The sequence below is a fragment of the Vigna umbellata genome, chromosome 2 (assembly GCF_029865625.1).
Source record: "Vigna umbellata cultivar VRB3 chromosome 2, Vumbellata_1.0, whole genome shotgun sequence".
NCBI lineage: Eukaryota > Viridiplantae > Streptophyta > Magnoliopsida > Fabales > Fabaceae > Vigna > Vigna umbellata.
Genome location: NC_142166.1, coordinates 50,573,312 through 50,594,054, shown reverse-complemented (window position 1 = coordinate 50,594,054; position 20,743 = coordinate 50,573,312). Strand labels below are relative to the sequence as shown.

The 20,743-nt window shown below is 31.1% G+C and overlaps 3 protein-coding genes across 4 annotated transcripts; 1 reads left to right on the top strand and 2 right to left on the bottom strand.

Moving 5' to 3' along the window:
• Positions 1-460: 460 nt before the first annotated feature.
• Positions 461-2,060, bottom strand: LOC124842930 (dehydration-responsive element-binding protein 2D-like). Its single transcript, XM_047319544.2, has one exon. It carries the CDS (start codon positions 1,974-1,976, stop codon positions 1,215-1,217), a length of 762 nt encoding a protein of 253 aa, XP_047175500.1. The 5' UTR covers positions 1,977-2,060; the 3' UTR covers positions 461-1,214.
• A 6,994-nt stretch (positions 2,061-9,054) lies between these two features.
• Positions 9,055-12,230, bottom strand: LOC124842936 (uncharacterized). Of its 2 annotated transcripts, none has more exons than XM_088107368.1 (7): positions 12,044-12,230; positions 11,088-11,229; positions 10,160-10,307; positions 10,009-10,084; positions 9,810-9,921; positions 9,606-9,697; positions 9,055-9,442 (listed from the first exon to the last, which is right to left on the bottom strand). In XM_088107368.1, the coding sequence occupies exons 1-7, from the start codon at positions 12,071-12,073 to the stop codon at positions 9,398-9,400; spliced, it is 645 nt and encodes a 214-aa protein (XP_087963494.1). In that variant the 5' UTR covers positions 12,074-12,230; the 3' UTR covers positions 9,055-9,397. The 2 variants fall into 2 exon arrangements, with proteins under 2 accessions (XP_087963494.1, XP_087963493.1); XM_088107367.1 differs by having other exon boundaries at positions 12,041-12,228.
• A 4,326-nt stretch (positions 12,231-16,556) lies between these two features.
• Positions 16,557-20,385, top strand: LOC148204252 (cysteine proteinase COT44-like). The gene is made up of 5 exons (XM_088107366.1): positions 16,557-17,116; positions 18,483-18,718; positions 19,073-19,210; positions 19,321-19,746; positions 20,017-20,385. Exons 1-5 carry the CDS (start codon positions 16,708-16,710, stop codon positions 20,092-20,094), a joined length of 1,287 nt encoding a protein of 428 aa, XP_087963492.1. The 5' UTR covers positions 16,557-16,707; the 3' UTR covers positions 20,095-20,385.
• Positions 20,386-20,743: the final 358 nt, after the last annotated feature.

The window sequence follows — 20,743 nt, the reverse complement described above, 5'->3', positions numbered from 1 at the left end:
GTATTATAAGATTACAAATAATTTAAAGTACAAGACTCTATGAATCACCTTCTTTAAGTTATTATAGTTAAAAACTGAGTCAATAACTTAGTTCTCAAGGTTGTGTCAAGAGATAAAATTCTTTCATAATTTTCAAACTTTACAGGACAGGACACTTAGCATCTTAAAATTTTAGTGAAATCTTTAATGACATCAGATTGATTAGCTAAAAGGCTTCAAATCATATATGTGAAATTTAAAATAAAGTTTTCTAATAAACTAATTAAACATAGAGAGTAAATATGAACTGTCATAACACATGATTTATGCAGATAAACATAATCTGGCATAAGACATCTTATTATTTATGCAGATATAAGAAAGGGCATACATACTTTATGACACATAAGTCACAAGCTGCTCTCACATAATCTCATAAAACTCATAAGCTGCTTAGGAATTTCTCACTTTGCACAGAACGAACACCATCCATTAATATAATACTTATTGACATACAAGTCACAAACACAAACTGCTTACATATATCTCAGGCTGCAGAAAAGCAACATGATCTCCTGCTTACAGTTTACATATATCTCACTCGCTGAGCAAAACCAACGAGACCTATTGATATAGTACTTATTCAACACACAGATGGATACACTGCACAAAACTGCCCAAAACCTAAACAAAACAGAAGCTGAACAAAGGCCAGCGCCCCGGATAGGGCACAAAACCTAAACAACTTATTAATACCAGGTCGATAGGGCACAAAACCTAAACAACTTATTAATACCAGGACGATAGGGCACAAAACAACTTGATAAAACCTAACTTATTGATATTGAAAACATAGGACACAAAATAGGACATAACGAAACACATTATTTGAGATCAAACCATATTTGGTACTAGGGCACAAGGGGACACCACATAGGGATTATAGAGGACGAAAGGGCAAGGTCACCATCCCTAACACTTTAAGTAATATTCACATACATATATGTAGTAACTTAAAAGACACATACACAATATATATAATAGTAGTAGTAGTAGTAGTAGTAGTATATATATATATATATATATATTATATCTTGCTACCAAACCAGTGGTAACATATATTTCTTTACCCCTCTATACACTGTATATATATAGAAAAGACCAGATCGCAGCTACTATAAGGTATAGTAGCTACTTGTCCTTGCCCTTATGAGATGTGACTCAAAGGGATGGTATTACATGCACCATGGAGTTTGAGGGTCCCACATATCCACATCGGCCGCCAAATTGTTGTTCTCCGGTGTGTAAATCGCATTCTCTGCTGCAATTAGAGGAAGATCTAGAGACATAGCAGCTTCGGCCCAGATAGAATCATCAAAAACAGGTAAAGTCTCGGTCATTGTCTCCCAAGATGGAGAAAACTCTCCCTCAATCCCCTCAGGCTTTGTGTAGGTTGCAATTGGCTTAGGATTGGTGTCCAAGGGAAGAGACACGATGCAATCACTGGTGTAAATTGGAGTGACTCCAACTTCGTGAGAAGCCATGGAAACTGCAGGATTGAAATTGAAATTAGAACAAGTTGGAATGTCTAGGTTGTTTTGCATCAGAGGCTGTTGCAGATTCTCCATATCAGGAGTTGGAGTGTTGATAACAGGAGGTGGTGGTGGTGGTGGAAAGTGAGACGCTGGGGGCACAGGATGGTCTGGTAAATTGAGTTTGGCATCAGGGCCGTAAAGCTTACGTGCTGCAGCATCATAAGCCAAAGCAGCGTCCTGAGAGGTTTCAAATGTCCCTAGCCAGAGTCTAGCACCACGATTGGGTTCACGGATTTCAGCAACCCATTTCCCCCAGGTTCTCTGTCTCACACCTTTGAAGGTGCAACTGGCATTCTCGGGACCTCCTTTACCTCTCATACACCCTTTTCTGGAGCTGGCCTGTGCTGTTTTCTTCAGTTTTTTCTCCTCAATTTTCATGCCTGATTTCAGCATTGTGGACATGCTAGGCTTTGTAGGATTGAGACGATGAGGGAGACACAAAAGTAGAGATAAGCTCAAGGACTTGAAGATGGAGTGAGGCTGATGAGCCTATTTATACTAACAAGGGAGTAAATACTGTGTAAAAGAGATTACAAGTTCATGAAACGTGGCCCCAAAGTGGGCCCAAGACGAAACTTGGCAATGTGAGCTACACAGACCGTGTCCACGACGAGCCTCAATGTTGATTTCTCTTATTCACACTTGGCCTTCCCTTTTACTGGCATACTGCAATCTCAAGATCATGTGGCAAACACCACCAAATAAATTAAGATTATTACTTAATTTACACTTTCTTTTAGTATTTTTTTTATCTGTGAAGGAATTTTTCTGATGGATAAGATGGACGGAGAATAAAAGAACAATAAAGAAATAGAGCAAAGGTAAAAGAAAATTAAAGTTGTGGGTGAGAGGATGCGGTTGCATGGATAATGGGATTTATGGACTGTATATAGATAATTCGGATTCGGATAAGTCATTTACCATTGTGTGGGATCGGTGTCATATTGAAACGAAACGGTTGAAGATAAGTGCTTGCGGGGGTTCCAAAACTGCGCACATGAAAATTAGCAACGATGCATTCAGACGTGTAACCAAAACAATCCCAGGTGTTCGTCTTTCATGCTATGGAAAGGGCTTGGAAATCAGTGAACAGTGAAAGAGATCCAATGGACTGTGACACCACACATAGCAAACGAGACACGGATTAGAGTTTACAGAAATTGGTCGACATTTCACATCCTTAATTATAATTTTACATCTTCATACTCCTACACTACCTAGTGCATTTTCCTTTTTTGTCGTTTGGTGACACTCCATCATAACTGTAAATATAGCAAATGTAGTATAGAACAACGCGATTACTTGTTGGTTGTCATCACAAAAGAGGACCGTTATATTATGGAATATATTTTTCCCCACAGCATTAACAGCAAACTTAGCGGTGGATCGAAGGGACTAGATAAGGAGTAACACAAACCAAGAGATAAGCAGTCTTTAATGTTTACTTCTTCATCAATTGCGGGTTTCGAGACTCACATATGCACCTCATTATTTTTTTCACACTTCACTGTTCCTCAGTTTAAATTCAATCACCAACTTATTACCGTAAAAGAAATTCAACAAGCAGGCCTAGGTGGTTGAGACTAGCAATTCAATGTTTTCCCCCATTACTTTTCTTAATCACCTCAGTTCTATATAGCAGTAATTGTCATACAAGTGTTTTACATCTCTTAAGTTCCAATTTTCTCTAGCATAAAGAACTTTGGTTCTGAAATATGTTATAGTTCTTGGTGTTAAGTTTTTACAACAAGGTCAGAAGAAAAACAGATAAACTATTCCAAAGTGTCTACAATGTTCAAAACTTTTAGAACAAAACAAAGTCAGAGGTCTGTTCATTGTTACAGGTTCTCTAGATCAAAGTCATCAACATTTTAACTATTCCCCCTGGTTGACCAAGATGTAACAATCTAGAAGGATATTCTTTATATTGCACAAGTTTTTGAACTTCATTTTCATAACATCAGAGTGAGGTGGAAAGTTTCTGATGATTAGAAACTTTGGACCATTTCTATCCCTGCTCTTCAATCAATTGTAATCAAATCTTATTGATATATATGTAAGGCCACTTAATTGCACAGGATACTCGGTAACTGCAACTAATATTACTAACATATATATTATCTAATGCAATAACCCCAAAATGAGAGAAGTATAGTTTATAAGATAATGTATTTGGGTTAATCTTTTGCACTAGATGACGATAAATCAAATTTACATCACAAGTTAGAATCAAATTGTGCACAACTTTAGAAATAGACACTTAAAAGTAACGTTTTTAGAAGAAAAACTATAAATAAATAAATTGATTTATTTATAAATTAAATTAGTTTATATATAATTAATTTATCGAAGTTAATGTATGTTTAATTCATCATTATTTATGAAGAAATTTACCTATTTTTTTTTGTTTGTTGCTCTTAAAAGTGTTGATGAATAAAGAATTACAGTTGACTTTGCAGTGAAGACTTCACTGAGTGCAGCCGTTATAAAAAGAAAAAGAAAAGGCAAGAAGCAACTACTTCGCAGTATATTTGTTGTCAAAGCAATCCTATAGTTTCCTTGTACACTTTATTTTTTATTCATAAAAAATTAAAAACCTTAGAAAGATTGTAATCATCACACTTTATTCAACCAACTGCATAGGAATTAATTAATTAATTTTCTTCGTAATTTTTGTGATTTACATATGCAATGTTGGTACATTTTAAGAAAAGGAGAAAGCACAAAGAGATTGATTAAGATGAACCTCTTCTGACACCATAATGTAGTATGGGTTGAGCCAAGACCTTCAGCATTTTACAGCAAACAAAAACATTTATTTTTATTTTTATTTTTATTTTTATTTTTAGTATTAGAATGATAAAAGAACATAAGTTGGTCCAGAATTAATAAATATTATTTCCTAGGTTGGAATTCTCACACATCATGACGCAATATTTCAAGGCTTTGTCTACACTCGACACGTCCAACTCGCGAAGCAGTTTGGCAACATCGATTCACTATCACTACTACAGCGAAAATACTCACACCATTAATAATGTCAATGTCAAATGAAGCAAAAATTAAATAAATAAATAAATATCGTTCTGATACCTCGAAGTGTGAAATTGGTTTCAGAGAAAACCAATTTGTATTCCATTTTTTAATATCTAAAAATAGTGTCGTGATAATTAAACATCGGTCCAATATGAAATTCGGTTATGTAATTCATACTGAATTATAAAAATTAAATAATTTTCTATGCTATATTTTTTATATTTAAGAATTAAATTAAATCTTCAAAAATGTTTCTGAAATGCATCTGCTACACGCTGTGTATAGATAAAAACGGACCATTTTATTAAAAAAAATAAAAATAAAAATGCCTCGGTTTGTGTGATCTCTGAGACGGGCAGCGAGTGCCACGTAGGCGAAGGGTGGTCTAAACACGTGATTCGTTTGTGTTTCGACACACATATGAAACACTTGAAGTGACGTGCATTTCTTTAAACACGTAGAAGCTGTTGCATCTCAGTTTTTTTCTAGAAAGACATGCGTACTGTGCATTTAGACACGTGACCAAAACACCTCATTATTTTAATTACGATTTTTCTGATCATTTGTCCTTATTAGAGTGAAAATAAAATATCTCAGGTGTGCTCAGATCAGGATAATCTTCCCTTTATTAAAAATAAAATAAATATTTTTTTTATTTTTGTGAGTTTTTTTTATTTATTTATTTTGGGGACCACTCTGATTTTGCAGAAAGAGTTATCATGAAATTTGTTTCTTTTATAAAATCTATCAAACATTGTATTATTCATTTATATTAGTGTTTATCTTATATAAGTTATTAGGAAAAAAGTTTATCTTTCCATTAGTATTCTAAATAAAACTAAGCATTTTTTTTAACTTTTTCTATAAGCATTTGTCTTATACTTAATATACGTGTATCTTAGTTTTAAGATGCAAAATGACTGATTTTTAAAGTTAACAAGTACATATAAATGATAAGCATTTAATAAATCTAAATATTAAGTGTAATTAGTCTGAAATAGTACCCTTTTCATTTATTGTAATATAATGTGATTTTTGTTGAAGTGATTTTTTGAATAAGTTGTAAATGTCAATTTTCTTTATTGATTTTAACCTGTTAGTACTGCTTGAATTTAATATATTTAGGATTTCTTAAATTAAAAAATTCCCATGTTTTAAATTTGTAAAATTTAATAAAATCAAAATTACTAATAGTATAGTTACTTTGGAAAACAAATCAATTATATATAATTTAATAACTAGTTGATTATAACTTCATTTTTATCTTAAGCATTATGTATCTACATGTTTGAGGTTAGTTATACTGATTTTTCATGCATTAATATAAGTTCAAAAATTATTATATTTATTGGCAATTGTTAAACAAATATTAGTATAGGCCTCTTAGTTTTGATGTTAAGAAACAAAGTAATTATACTGAAGGTCTTAGATAAATTTCTCCCAATTAAACTATGTTTTGTCCTTAGGTATGTAAATGATAGAGGTTTTGTTATGGCTACCTAATATTCTTGGAGCAAATTGTGATGTTTCAACAAATTCAAAAAAAAAAACATCGTAATAAAATTTTGGCTCAATATCATGAAATGTATATATACATGAACATAAGAAAATGTAAGAAAAAATGTTGCAAAATATTATTAGTCATGCTCAGCGGGTTATGTTACTAATTTCAATACATAATCATGTTATTTAATCTTATTAAGCTACCAACTTAGTGAAATGTAATTTAATGTCTCAATGATTTTCTTTCTATGTATGAGATGTTAGAAAAATGCTAGCACAAATTATTTCAGAAAACTCCTTCAAGTTGACAAAAATTAAAAGTATAAAAAAAAATACCCACAATTGCATTAATATACAAATTTCATTTAGTGATTAACATTCTAATATGTGAGAAATAATGTGAAAAAAAAAAGACTGTACGAAACTTCATTCATTTGATTTGGAAGAAATGAGAAAAAAAAAAAAAGGAAACTGTGAAACCCAAAATAACTTTCACACTTTAATAAGAGAAAATATAAAGAAATTAATTGGTTTTTAGAGTATTACTCTTTCACACTTTATATATCTATTGAGCAATTGTATTTAATATCGATTAATTTTGAACTGAAATCTAACATAATTTAGAGCTTATAAACTCGTCTTACTTATTATGAGTTTAAATGTCTCCATGTGTGAAGGTAGTGTTACTTTATAAATATTTTTTGAAAATCTAAAGTTTCAAAAGTATAGTATTGTATTTTTTTGACGTCACAGTTATAATATATATTTATTCGAGTTGACTTCTGAAACAAAAAATAAAATTAAAAGACTAAATACAGTTATTGAAATCATCATTTATCTCGATTATAATTATCGAGGGTCACACACACCAAGCAATAAAACCAACATCTACAAATAGTAATAATGGCAGTAACAAAGTTTTAATTTTACGAAGTGATTCATTTTAGAAGAATGTCAGTATCATTGAGACTATCACAATCATCAGTGTTACAGGTCAGGAGTAAGGAATAAAATAAAATAAAGATAAAATATTGTTAAAAATAAAATTAAAGTGCCGAGCAATTAAAAATCTAAAGTAAAACAATACTCTTATTGATAATCGAATTATTTTTACTTTTCTCAAATTAAGTAATTTTTACGTTTACTTTATTTCTCGTTTTCTAACACACCTACCTCAAAATTCTCATATTTGTTTGTATGTCTAATGCAAATGACTCTCAAACATCGTTGTCATATTAATAAACCCGGAAGTAGATTATCGTACATTATATTTTCCGAATATTATTATATTGGCACCGTCAAATAATATAGGATAAGGATCCCCTACAGCTGGGGAGCACAACGTTTAAGATTCGAGTTTAATGCAAAAGTTTTCGAGTTCTTCTGAAAACGTCTCTTCAGTATGAATACAATAAATATACTCCTTCGGAAGTGAGAATAAAATATTCAGAATCAAGAAGAAAAAAAAGAAATTATATATCAACGACACAAATGAAAAAAAAAAAGTGATGTATGATAAATTTGGCTTGCATATCAATTTTTCATAAAATTACATGCACTTTTAATTAAGCCCACAAAAATAATGATCAAAAGTACACGTACTTACATAATAGTTCATTGATGAATTAAAATACTAAATGTATATAAATATATTTTTTAATCAAAAATTTCCTACCATTGCACTTTAGAAGAACTAGATCTGACATAAGAATGTGCAAGGTGTTGTTAATAATGCAATTGGGATACCAAAATTAATGATACTCACTATTCATAATCAAACTAATGGCTTAAAAGACGGGCTAGAAACAGTGGGCAAAGCCCTTAAGATTGCTTTCCTGGGCCTCCAACTTTACATAAATGGTGACGGCTTGCAACCTAACTATTAATAACTACAGTCCAAACCAATACGAAAAAGACTAAAATATCCTTTTTCACTACATCACACCACCATTGCTACCACCACTGTTGCTGCCATCTATCCACTATACTCTACGAGATATTAAAAAAAAACAAACTCATTTTGAAAACTATCATTTGTGTTTTTTAAATTTTATTTTAGAAATTAAGTTTTCAAAAATTCGTTGGAGAACTCGTTTTGAAGGTATCATATGTTCTTAAAAGTTTATTTTGAAAATATTGTTCGAATAATCTCTTGAAAGTTTATTTTCGAAATACTGTCCTAAAAAACCTCGATAAAATACATTTTATATATAACAAAAAGTTTGTACCAAAAATATTTTTCTAAAAACCCTATTCCAGAAAACTTGTTTTAAAAAACTCTCAAAACAGATAAAAAAAATAACTCGTTAGAATACATTTGATTTATAGAAAAAAATTTGATCCAATTTCTTTTTCTAAAAATCCTATTCCAGAAAAAATGTTTTAAAAAACTCTCAAAACGGAAAAGCCACGTTTACAAAAAATAAAAGTCCTTTAAAAAATTATATGGGTGAGGGAAGAAAAGACTATTTTGTTTTGAGGAAAAATTGTGTATGGGCACGAGAGGATTAATCATCAACATTACATTATTGAATCAAATTATTTAACGCAAGAGAACTTGAGCGAAATAATGGCACTTAAAGAATCATTGTGCATCATTAAAGAAATATTGATAGTCTCTCACACCAAAATAATGCGATTGTTAACTAAAATAAAATCATAAAATCATACAATAACTCCACAGAGAAATTTAATCCAGAAACAAACCTTTTCGTACACACTCAACATTTTAATATATACCAATCCCAAAATGTTGATTCTACAAACCTGGAGAGAGTATATCAAAGTCAGACTATTAGTCTTCCATCTTCCTTCTCGTATTCAAATACATGTAACCAAAAGAAGCCTACTCATTTTACATCAAATATTAAAAGAATATATATATATATATATATATATACACACACACACAGACTTCAGATAAACCTTAATGGATTAAAAATCATCTAAAGGAACTCTGATAATTAATTTTGTCTGTTCAAACTTGTAATGGATAGAAAATAACTTAAATTAGTAGAAATTATGGCAGTTGAAATTAGGCCCTAAACGAGACCATCTAACTGCCACAGACAGGAAGAATCATCTCAATCCGGTTCCAATTGCATTTTTTCCCCATAGCTAATAATGGATTACTCATGCTTCACAAAATTGCAGCAAGACCAAAAAGATCTTAGCAGCAAATAATTTATAGATGAAAAGGTATTAAAAAACTTTACACCTATGATAAAACCATTAACCAATCCGATATGTGACAAGAACGGCTTCATTTCCCAATCGTCTATCCATCAACTTTTGAGAAAATCCTTTAAGGAAAATGGTGGAGGCCCATCCTGCAATGATAATGAAAGAATCAGCTCGAACACCAATATTGCATACTATAGTAGCTGGCTACATCTCCTTTTACTGGTCCAAGAAGAGATGAGCAATCCAAGATTTTGCAGGTTAGACAGAACTTTGCATCAATTCTTAAATTTCATAAGCAACACCCATTACCTTGCCCGCTTCTTGACTTAAGCATTGTCTAACAACTGTAGCCTGCTGTATTAGCCTCTCCATTGCTGTGTATCTGGGAAGATTCAAGTGTGCTGCCAATTACCCACCATCACAGAAAAAATCACATAAAACATGGATAAGAAAAAGCACCATGATTTGCAACAAAATATATTAAAGAAAGATGCAGATAACAAGTTAACCAACCAAGAATAGCCCGATTCAAACTATCTGCAACCTGCTGCCGATACTCTAAGCTAAGGAGATGAAACATTGGGGATTTCTCTGGCTCCTTATAAGCAAGAAGGGCCATAAAATCCTGCCGGTAGCATAACAAAAATTCAATCTTAAGCACACACAGTCACACACATACATCACAAAAAAGCTATGTGAAATCCAGACATACTTCAAGTTTTTCCATATATTTGGGCTCCTTTCCAAAAGGGCCCAGCTTGGTCTGAGCAAACTCCAAAGCTTCTGTGCTGCCAATAAAATGAAAATATATGAAAGTAGGAAGTCTACAGGTTCTTTGAGAGACAAAATCAAATTATGCTTACCATTTCCTGGAGCACACAAGCTCAACAAAATGAAGGCTTAGTAGATCAAACTGCAAATCCTTATTCTTCTCTAAAATATCCTGTGCTAGCTGCTCAGTAAGCTCAATGGCCTTGAGTGCATTTCCCTCTAGTGCAAAGTGAAAGATTCCTAAAGAAAAAATGAAATTTATCATGAAGTGTTTTCATTAATAATAATAAGATCCAATAAAAAGCCTAATTATCTTCGTAAGTGTGTGGAGAATTTCCCAGCACAGTTTGTGGCACAGTAATATATCTTAAAATGTCAATCGAAGCTCAATAGAGATGTCTTTACATAGTAAAAAAGATGCAAGAAAGAAAGTAGACTTAAATATGTTTTTAGTCTCTAAAATTTAGGACAAATCTCATTGTAATCCTCCAAACTTACAAAAGTTCTTTTAGCCCCTCAAAATTTTCAAAAATATAGTTTTATCCCTAAATACTAAATTTGAAAGACATAAAATGTTTGTTTAAGGTTGTTTTTAGTTCCTCTAATTTAGTGTTTAGGGACTAAAACCACTTTTTTTCTAAATTTGAGTGATAAAAATGAACTCTTTCAAATTTAAGGAACCAAAACCAGATTCACTCCAAGTTTCAGGAACTGACACCATAAACAAAAAAGGTCTAATCAAAATTCAAATGTATTTCAAGACAGAAGTCAAAAGTCGTCTAAAGAATAAGAATCACAGATGTTTTAAGTAGTATTAAAGCGAACAACAGTTCAGCATCCCTCGTGTTGGGGTTGACAACGTGCATTTAGATTTGAAAATTTCTTAAAAGTTGTTATGAATGAACACTTAGTGTACACACAAAATTCTAGGATAAGCAAGCAAATAAAGTATAACCAGAAAACACCCAAAAAAAAAATCTTGAAGGAATTTTGTGTACCAAAAAATAACCATAAACCTACTTTTCCTTTTGTCCATGTCCTCCAAATAATCTGCAGGCTGCTTTGTCCCAGTGCTAGTAATGAATGATTCTACTGATTCTTTGTAGCAATTGTGTATGAGATATGACAGAACAACACTGTGGATGTCATTATCATTTATAGCCTGTAAATTCAAGTAACCCAGAAAAAATGATGGATTAATTTCAGTAAGACAATCAAAGGAACTAGAAACCCACCAAAACATACTACAAGGGTTCAATCTTAGCTCAATTCTTTTTCTTTTGTATATAAAAATTAGGAGGAGGGAATGACGCCCAAATCCAAGACAGGTGAAGTCTCTAGACTCAAAGACACTTAACGAGGAACAATATTTCATTTCATCCCAAAGAAAAGAGTGACGGTTTGAAAGACACGGTCATGCAAAATCACGCCTTATCCATTCAAATAACCCACAGAGGATTAATTACATTCTCTTTTAAACATAAATTTGAGGGAAAAGTTTTGAATCACCGGAGCCAAAACGCATATTAGTAGTAATTCGTGTGAGAGAAATATAGAGTATACAGGGCAGAATAAATATTACATTTTTATTTTCAATCCCTCTTCTCTTCTGTTCAATTTTCTACCATGAGAAATTAGGGTTGGGAAATATCTTTCAGAAACTAATTATTCGAAGAGTTTTCCAGAGAGTAAGAAATCATTTATCGCAAAACAAAACATATTATTAATATCCACAAGGCAACTACTCACCAGGGTCTCCACTTTAGTGGAGACCTCAATAAGCATCTACGAGTTCTACAGGGAAATAAGACTCGACGAACAAGGAAAAGTGAAAGGAGCACGGAAGTGAATAGTGGCCACAGAGAGGATCGGGATATGAGAAATTGACGACACAGTAGAGTTGCAAAAATAAAATCATGAAGAAAAAAGTGAAGTCGAAACAGTAGAACACGGACAGGGAAAAAGAAGCATACAACGTTTTCGTATTGACGAGGATCGAGGTCCATGGCTTGGTAGAAGACGAGAGAAGCGAACAGTGAAAGGAGGCACCAGTTACGAGACTGAGGTGCTGTGACTACGAAACGATCCGATTGCAATTCCTTGGGTTCGTGTTCGTGACGACTCACCGTGTGGTGGGTGTGTGAGTTTTCTCAAAGCAAACACGTGACGTGTCTCTCAACTCGTGTGATGAAGTCTGCAGGGTGCACGTGAGGAGCGACCCACTGAAGCAAATCAACCAATTACAACATTTTTATCCAAAATAATCATTTTCTTTGTTTTTATTTTCCCAGCTATGCATACTGTTAATGTTGTATTGTTTGATATTTAATTTAAATAAATTTTATATTATATAATCGCCTTTTTAAGAATTTAATAATATTTTTAAATTAAATATATAATAAATGGAGATACTTAAATATTAATTTTGTCTTTTTTTTAAGGTTGTTCAATTCAATTATAATATTTGTGTTTTAATTTCGGTTAATTTAGTATTTTTTATAACCTCATTTAAATAATGTATTGTCAGTGTTGTTTCCAAAATTTTTATTTAAAAAATATTTGTGTATCAGTATTTAAGATTTAAGATTTATAATTTATAATTTATAATTTAAAGTTTAAAATTTAGAATTTAGAATTTAGAATTTAAGATTTAAAAATTAAATTTTTATTGTATAATATATACAACAACCTAACATGTAATATATAATGACATTATACGTAGTATAAATGCATCATTAACACGTGACATGACATGACATGGAATATATAATGTATAAATATATGTCTACCGTGGTATAAGGTCAAAGAGCCTTGAAATATATGTGTCTTCTAGAACTTGAAGAATAACTGCACCTTAGAAGTGTGGACTTCAGGATTTACACAAATTAAAATATTATTATAAATTAGCTTTTATTAAATTAATACCTCGTCTTAAATATGAGAATTTATATTACTAGACACACATCCATATAAGAGTAAACTAAAGTCTCTTACATTTTTTCACAAAATTAATATTTCCAAATAAATAAGAAAGGCAAACATAAACACTAACATTCACAAACAAACACACAGTAAGCGAGAAAAAACCACTCCATATAAATAAATTTAAAATATTGGGTTTGTACATTTTTTATATTTTTATTTATTTTTTAACTATTTTTCTTTTATATTAATCATATAATTAATTATATATAAAGTGTAATTATTAGTTTAAATATTATTTTTAGGCATGTTTTACACTCAATATTTTCATTACTTTTGTATCTATAATTTTTCTCTTGTGCTCACATTCTTTGAAATTCATTTTATTCTCCATTAGTTTGAATTCCAACTTTGTGCAAGGATTTCTGGTTACCTCTCCCGCGTGGACACACCATTTGGCTTATTTGCAACCACTTATTTATATATATAAAAGATATTTGTGTACTATCATGAAAACAATTCCAAAAGTGTTTTGTCAAAGTTCCAAAGAATTACGAAGAATTTTATATATACTATTGGTGGTTCGAGTCAATAAATTATCTTTCCGTACTTGGAAAATAATATATTGTTTTCTTGTTGTAGATGATATAAATATTAACAAATAATTATTTATCTTTTCATTTGGTGAATATTATAAACATAATAAACTTTTTTAAGTAAAATGGATTTACATCCTTGACTAATTTAGTATCACATTGTACTAAATTTATAATGTATAAAGATAACAATAAATAAACTCCTTCTGTGATATTTATAAACTTTTTTTCTATTTTAGAAGAATCAATGCATTGTATACCAGAATTAGTATAAATAATATCTGATTTTTTTAATTAAATATAAAGACAATGATTGATATGCGTATATTTGTCTCATCGTTATTTTTATATATATTTCAATATTCATCTTATTTTTTCACGTTTAAATTATTAAAATATTTATAATTTATTAGATAACTTAATAATATATATACATATATAATATTACTATTTAATTTTGTAAAAAAGTTTATTATACATTTTTTAATTATTTGATTTGTTCTTTATTCATAAATCCTTTTAATTTTCTAAGGTTATTTATTCAAATTACAATCTTGATGACATTTTTTTTATAGCTATGTTTAAATATTTACAATTTATGTGAATCAAATAGTTATCAAATCACAAATTTGATTATTTTTATTTTTTTTTTATTTATTATTTTTTTTAACATGAAAATGATTGATTCTCTTAATTTTAAGGTTTCAATTTTGGTTCACTGTGTATTTTATATGATTTTTTCTATTTTGTTTAATTATTATTTGGTATTCTGATTTAAAATTTATATAATAAATTTTAATAAATTTTATTCGTAGATATTTGACATAGAATGTGATTTTTTTATACAATATATTTTTTTTCGTATTTTTTAAAACTAATTATTTAGTATTAAACCAGGAAAAAGATGTTTATCTGCACATGTACTATATCCAAGGGGAATGAGAGATAAACAAACTTTTCTCACTTCATTACTATTCCTACATATACTAAATACAATAATAAATATAAATTAATTTATTTTTTAATAAAATAAATATAAAACATCTCTATTGAATTATACTTTATTTTTGTGTATAGTTTTCCATAATTATACTAACTTAAATATGTAATTTCACTTCATATTATCATTTTTAGGTAAATATTTTTGGAATGATACTTTTTAAGGAAAATGTAGTACTTTTAAAAACATTGGCCCATGATTGACCCTTGCCCATAAGTGTGATCCCTGTAAGACTTCTACGAACATTTTGATTATAAGCGTTTTTTTTTTGTACGTTTTATGGACTCCAATCTATATAAATCAAGGCCTATAAAGATTATATATTAATAAGTTTGATTAGATGCTACTAAACCCTTCAACCTTAAAAGGAATTTTGGATCAGTTTAATTGTTTGATTGTAAAACACCATCATTTAATTAAAAAATAAATTAGTTATTAAATTATTTTTGAAAATAACATATTTTAAATCTAAGCAAAAAATAAAATAGTTGACCACAAAATCTGAAACTAATAATCCAATTGATGTGTCTCACTTCAATGCAATTTAAATCAAATTCAATCTAATTTAAATCGAGTTAGATTAAATTTAATAAAAGAAATACAAAAAAATCACTTAGTATAATATATATTTTCTTTTTCGTTAAATTAAATAATAAGTTTGCTCAAATTCAAAATCTAATATATGTATACTTTTTAATATTAATTAATAAATCACACGTGTCATCTATAAAACGAAGAAAATTATTTCATTATAGTGGTGAACCTTCATTCTATATATTAAGACGTATCTTTCATTGAAAAAACAGACAATTACATATTTTCTATAATCAGCCGAAAATTATATTAAGAAGAAGCCGAAATAAAATTATTTTAAAATAATCAATAAGTTGTGATTTTAATGTTGTTAAATATACTGTTTAAATAATTTAATTTTATTATGGAATGCGCTAAAAATATAACATCAAACCATACCATTATTATAATTTGCATAATTTTTAATTTTTTTTTTGTTAAAGTAACCCGCCGACTTGCAAAAAATGTTTTTGTAGGATATGTGTAAGTTCTTTAGGACTGTCATTCTTAGGATTCAATGCTTAAGTCGTCTGTTCCGAACGCTTTCATTCTTGAACGGGAAGTAAGGTAGCAAAAGGTATTTTGATACTTAAGTTAGACGTGATTAGTGAATTGTTTATTACAATTGAGTATTTTGAATATAGTTGAACGTACATGGCTTTTGGCCTTGACCTTATATATATAAGTCATCTCATGATCCAGCATAGATCCAATAAAATAAAAACAAACTTACCTTTAGATTCGATTAGATAAACAATTTATCAACATCTTTAATCAGATATCGTTAATCAATATCATTTAATCATTCTACTATTATTCTATTATCTGTTGAACTATTAATCCAATAATAACTTAAACATTGATCTAATTATGATCCAACATCAATAAAATCATTTAATCTAATTGATGGTTGTTGATGTAGCAAATGGATCTATCGGTCCTGAATGTTAACCGTTTAATACTATATATCAGACATAATGTAAGACATATCAACAAATTTAACTCTTAATCATTAAGGAGACCAAATATTTGAGTTAACACAGGATCAACCCAAATTTTTATATAATAATATTTTTTATCAATGTTAATGGTTAGTTTTGTTAATGAAAAAAATTAAATTCATAATATCTTTCGTCCTCTTTTTGAAATATTTCAAACTAACTTTATATTTTCTAAATGATAGCGTGAAAAATTAACTGATAATCTCTTTTTTCGCGTTTTCTCTGAGTCAATGTCACGGCTCCCACAACCTATTAATATATTCACGTTGTCATTAAATCAAATTATATGCCTCAGGTACACCTCTTTTGCGTGTTCAATTTTGAAACAAACGTGTTTATTTATTTATTTTTAAAAATAAAATATAATAAATTTTAATTGGATAGAACATCCAAAGAGTGGTTTGTAGTTGGGAGCCGGGACCGTGTGGATCATTGGATGTCTTGATCCAAAAGTAGCTTCCTCAACCCTGCTCCCTCCTACATTCCTCCTTTTCAGGAATTCCAACTCAACTCAGCGCTGTAAATTCTGATTTTCCACGAAAGGTCCGATGAAATTGTTGTTGTCTCTCATCCTCCTCTTCACACTGTTCTTGCCTTTCGCCTCTGCCTCCAACACCTCCGATCTGTTCGAAAGGTGGTGCAAGGAACACGCCAAAACCTATTCTTCCGAGGAAGAGAAACGCTATAGGTTCCGCGTGTTCGAGGACAACTATGCCTTTGTCTCCCAACACAACCAGAACGCCAATGTTAACAATTCTACCTACACCCTCTCCCTCAACGCTTTCGCCGATCTCACCCACCATGAATTCAAAACCTCACGCCTTGGATTTTCCCCTTCCATGTTTCGATTCAAGCGGGTTCAGAATCAACAACCCCGTCACCTTCTACACCTTCCTTCTGAGATCGATTGGAGACAGAGTGGCGCCGTTACACCCGTCAAAGACCAAGCAAGCTGCGGTACTCCCCATATCTTCTTTATACGCCCTTTTTAAAAATTATCAAATAGTTTTACTTCTTAGTCGTCGAACATTCCTCTTTGATCATTCATGATGCGATTAAATAATGCCCATAACTAGTGGCAGTAGTACCTAACTCTCACTCCATGAGCTCAATTTTGAAGTTGTATTAGACAGCAGCTTAGGCTACACATTTCTTCTTGTAAGTACTTTTGGGAAAGAAAAATAAAAAAGAAGTTAAAATTATACACTACAGCAGCTTAGTAGGCTTTATTGGACCATCTATTATAGCCCGCTCGCATATGTTAGTTGTGCAAATTTCATATTGGAGATACTTAATCCTTCGCCTGAAGGTTATGTTAGAGATTGTACACTAACTAGTGATATAATAAATAATGTAATATATGGGGAGGAGAGCCATCTAATTATGAAGTTTGGTCAGTTTTAAGATTCTATGAAAGAATATTCCAGTGGTTTATGCAACCATTTGTGAATATGGAAACCTACCAATTTTATGCTCAGGCTGTGCTAGAGATTCTAGCATACTTGGTAAATGGCTTATATAAAGAAACAATCTTCACTTGATGAATTCGCTTTTCGGGGTATGCTAATCTCAAATCCAAATTCCAATATTTTTTATTTATAATTAGTAAGTAGTTTTAAAGAGATAATTATTTTTCTAAATGCAAGTGGTAAAAAGTAGACTTTAATTTTAACTTTAACTCAACCTTACAAAATTGGCTTGTAAGAGTAAAGTTTGCACTTACATATATACTCCAAATTGGTCTTTAATAACTATGATACTTTCAATATCTTCCTCTCACGTCGAGGTATATACATCTCTAACGTGAGACTATACATTAATGGGTGGTCCGATAGCAACTCAATAGCATGTAGAACAATAAATCCACAAGCATAAAATTTCGTTAGGATAGGTTCTAATCCATGACCATGTTAATTAAGTCTAATTCAATCGTACATAATCTGCTTGTAATGTGAGATTTGTAGCTTCATAATTACTATAAATTGGTTTTATCTCTAATCGATATGAAACTTTCAATCGTAGGTATAACTAGATTATTATTAGGAGTTTAGGTAGTGTTTAATTGGCCTCTAATTTGTCAAACAACTTTTGTATGGTTAGCTGGTTTTACGTAAAACCAGCCGCCACTATGATTTGTTCATGATACTTTTGAAACTAGAAAGCTACTTATCACTCTTGAGTCTTGTATATTGTGCAAAAATTCTTTGGTTGATTTTGAATTCGTCCTTGGTGACCTACTATTTGTTCTTCTTGGACTTTTTAGTTGTCACTATGATTTGTTCATGATACAATTCAGTGACAACTTAAGATGTGTGTTATCTAGGTGCATGTTGGGCGTTCTCAGCTACTGGTGCAATTGAAGGTATAAATAAGATTGTTACTGGGTCTCTTGAAAGCATTTCTGAACAAGAATTGGTAGATTGTGATACATCCTACAACAGTGGTTGTGAAGGTGGACTAATGGATTATGCATACCAATTTATCATTGACAACAAAGGGATCGATACAGAGGATGATTATCCATATCAAGCTCGGCAACGGTCTTGCAATAAGGACAAGGTATTTTTGCTTCTTCAGCCGCTTTACCTCCAATATGTTGAATTGTTAAGTTTCAGTCTATCAATTGTATACCCACACCTGTTGGTTCAAGCACCATATTGCATGATTTCTCCTGTAACTAGATCTTGAGATCAAGAGAAAAGAAAAAAAGAAGATAAAAATTGTTAGAGTCCACCGAGTATGACTGAAATTAATCAGTGTTTAATATGTGACTTCTGGTAACAAGGGTCAAAAATCAGAAAACTGCTTGTGAAATTTATTGTCTTTCTTTTCTTCCTTCTCTGTTTATTTGTTTTTCTGATATTAGTATGTTTATTATCTGTTTTCACCTTTCTTCCTGCATCTAATCTACAGTTAAAAAGGCGTATTGTTACAATTGATGATTATGCTGATTTGCCTCCGAACGAGGAAGAGCTACTAAAGGCCGTTGCTTCACAGCCTGTAAGTGTAGGCATATGTGGTAGTGACAGAGCTTTCCAGTTGTACTCACAGGTTGGTAGTCCAATGATCAATATGAGCACTGACTTATTCGTATTATTATCACATATATCTGTACTATCTATCTTAAAATTAACAATGGCTATAAAATATCGATGTTTTAGGGTATCTTCTCCGGACCATGCTCAACTGCTTTGGATCATGCAGTATTGATAGTAGGATATGGTTCAGAAAATGGAGTTGATTATTGGATTGTAAAGAACTCATGGGGAAGATATTGGGGAATGAATGGTTACATACACATGATACGGAACAGTGGCGATTCCAAAGGGATATGTGGAATCAACACGTTAGCTTCATATCCTATCAAGACCAAGCCTAATCCTCCTCCTCCCCCAGCTCCTGTAAGATGTAATCTGTTCACTCACTGTTCAGAAGGAGAAACATGTTGTTGTGCCAAGAGCTTTCTTGGAATATGTTTTTCTTGGAAATGCTGTGGGTTAACTTCTGCTGTGTGTTGTAAAGACAAGCGGCATTGCTGCCCCCTTGATTATCCAATTTGTGATACAAAAAAGAGCCAATGTTTAAAGGTTAGTATGAACTCCTTACCTGTGCTCATCACAAGTAAATGATGTAATATGGTGCCCAAAACCTGGATATCGATTTGCAGACGTTTATGTCACAGTAAAACATATTTCAATTCAACAATTTTTAGTTCATTACCATTTGATGCAATTCTTTACTAAAAAATACTAACATTGTAGTATTCCACATAAAAGAGAATATATCAGAAAATTGTGTAATTAGCATTGCATTTTTAATAAAACAAATATACTTACTGACTTTCTCTATACTTGCAGATTACAAATGAGACTACAACAATCACAACCGGAAATCAAGATTTCTCCAACAAGCCAAGAGGTTGGAAATCTCATTGAAGTTTTTCAACATCATCCGTTTGTATGATTCATAGTTGCTATCCTATTTATTTGTGTTAATGGGTTATTTTATCACGGGTAGCCTATTAGCGCTCAAAAGGAATCAAGTTTTGACAAATGGATTGTATTCGATATTGTGTAAGGATATTGATTGGATAAGCCAGTAGGGAATGCTTGTACAACCCTAATAACATATCAGTTCTATTATATAGAGGAAACGTTTTTGTTTTAGCTACAATCGCTAGCTTCTAAAATTGTGAATAACTACATTGGGAGTTTGTCCATTTTAAAGTTGTCGTATGTGATTTTCATATCAATAAATTCTACCAATGCTAACTTGTGGGGTCTTTACATCATGATGCTTGAGTTTTGACACATATGCTTGAAATTGATTATGAACTATAACATAAATGAAGTATAATATGAATAGAATACGTTCAGATCAACTTCAGTTATAAAATTACATTAAAACTAAAACATGCAAATTTTTTTTCTTTAGGAAATCTTAGAATTATTTATTTAAGTCCAAAACAAAAGGAGTTAAGACAGGGAGGTGACAGATATTGACAATATAAACCACCCTGAATCCTCCATCAGTGCCAGTTCTGCCAATGTAGATGTGTGTTTTTGTTTGCAGGCTAAGTGAAAT

Excerpts from the sequence above, each read along its gene's own strand:
- LOC124842930 (XM_047319544.2), bottom strand. The coding sequence starts at position 1,976 with ATGTCCACAATGCTGAAATCAGGCATGAAAATTGAGGAGAAAAAACTG.
- LOC124842936 (XM_088107367.1), bottom strand. The coding sequence starts at position 12,073 with ATGGACCTCGATCCTCGTCAATACGAAAACGTT. Across the intron at positions 10,308-11,087 it reads GGACATGGACAAAAGGAAAA|GAATCTTTCACTTTGCACTA; the intron begins GTAGGTTTATGG and ends TTTTTTCTTTAG. Across the intron at positions 9,698-9,809 it reads TTTGAATCGGGCTATTCTTG|CACACTTGAATCTTCCCAGA; the intron begins GTTGGTTAACTT and ends GGTAATTGGCAG.
- LOC148204252 (XM_088107366.1), top strand. The coding sequence starts at position 16,708 with ATGAAATTGTTGTTGTCTCTCATCCTCCTCTTCACACTGTTCTTGCCT. Across the intron at positions 17,117-18,482 it reads CAAAGACCAAGCAAGCTGCG|GTGCATGTTGGGCGTTCTCA; the intron begins GTACTCCCCATA and ends TGTGTTATCTAG. Across the intron at positions 19,747-20,016 it reads AAAAGAGCCAATGTTTAAAG|ATTACAAATGAGACTACAAC; the intron begins GTTAGTATGAAC and ends CTATACTTGCAG.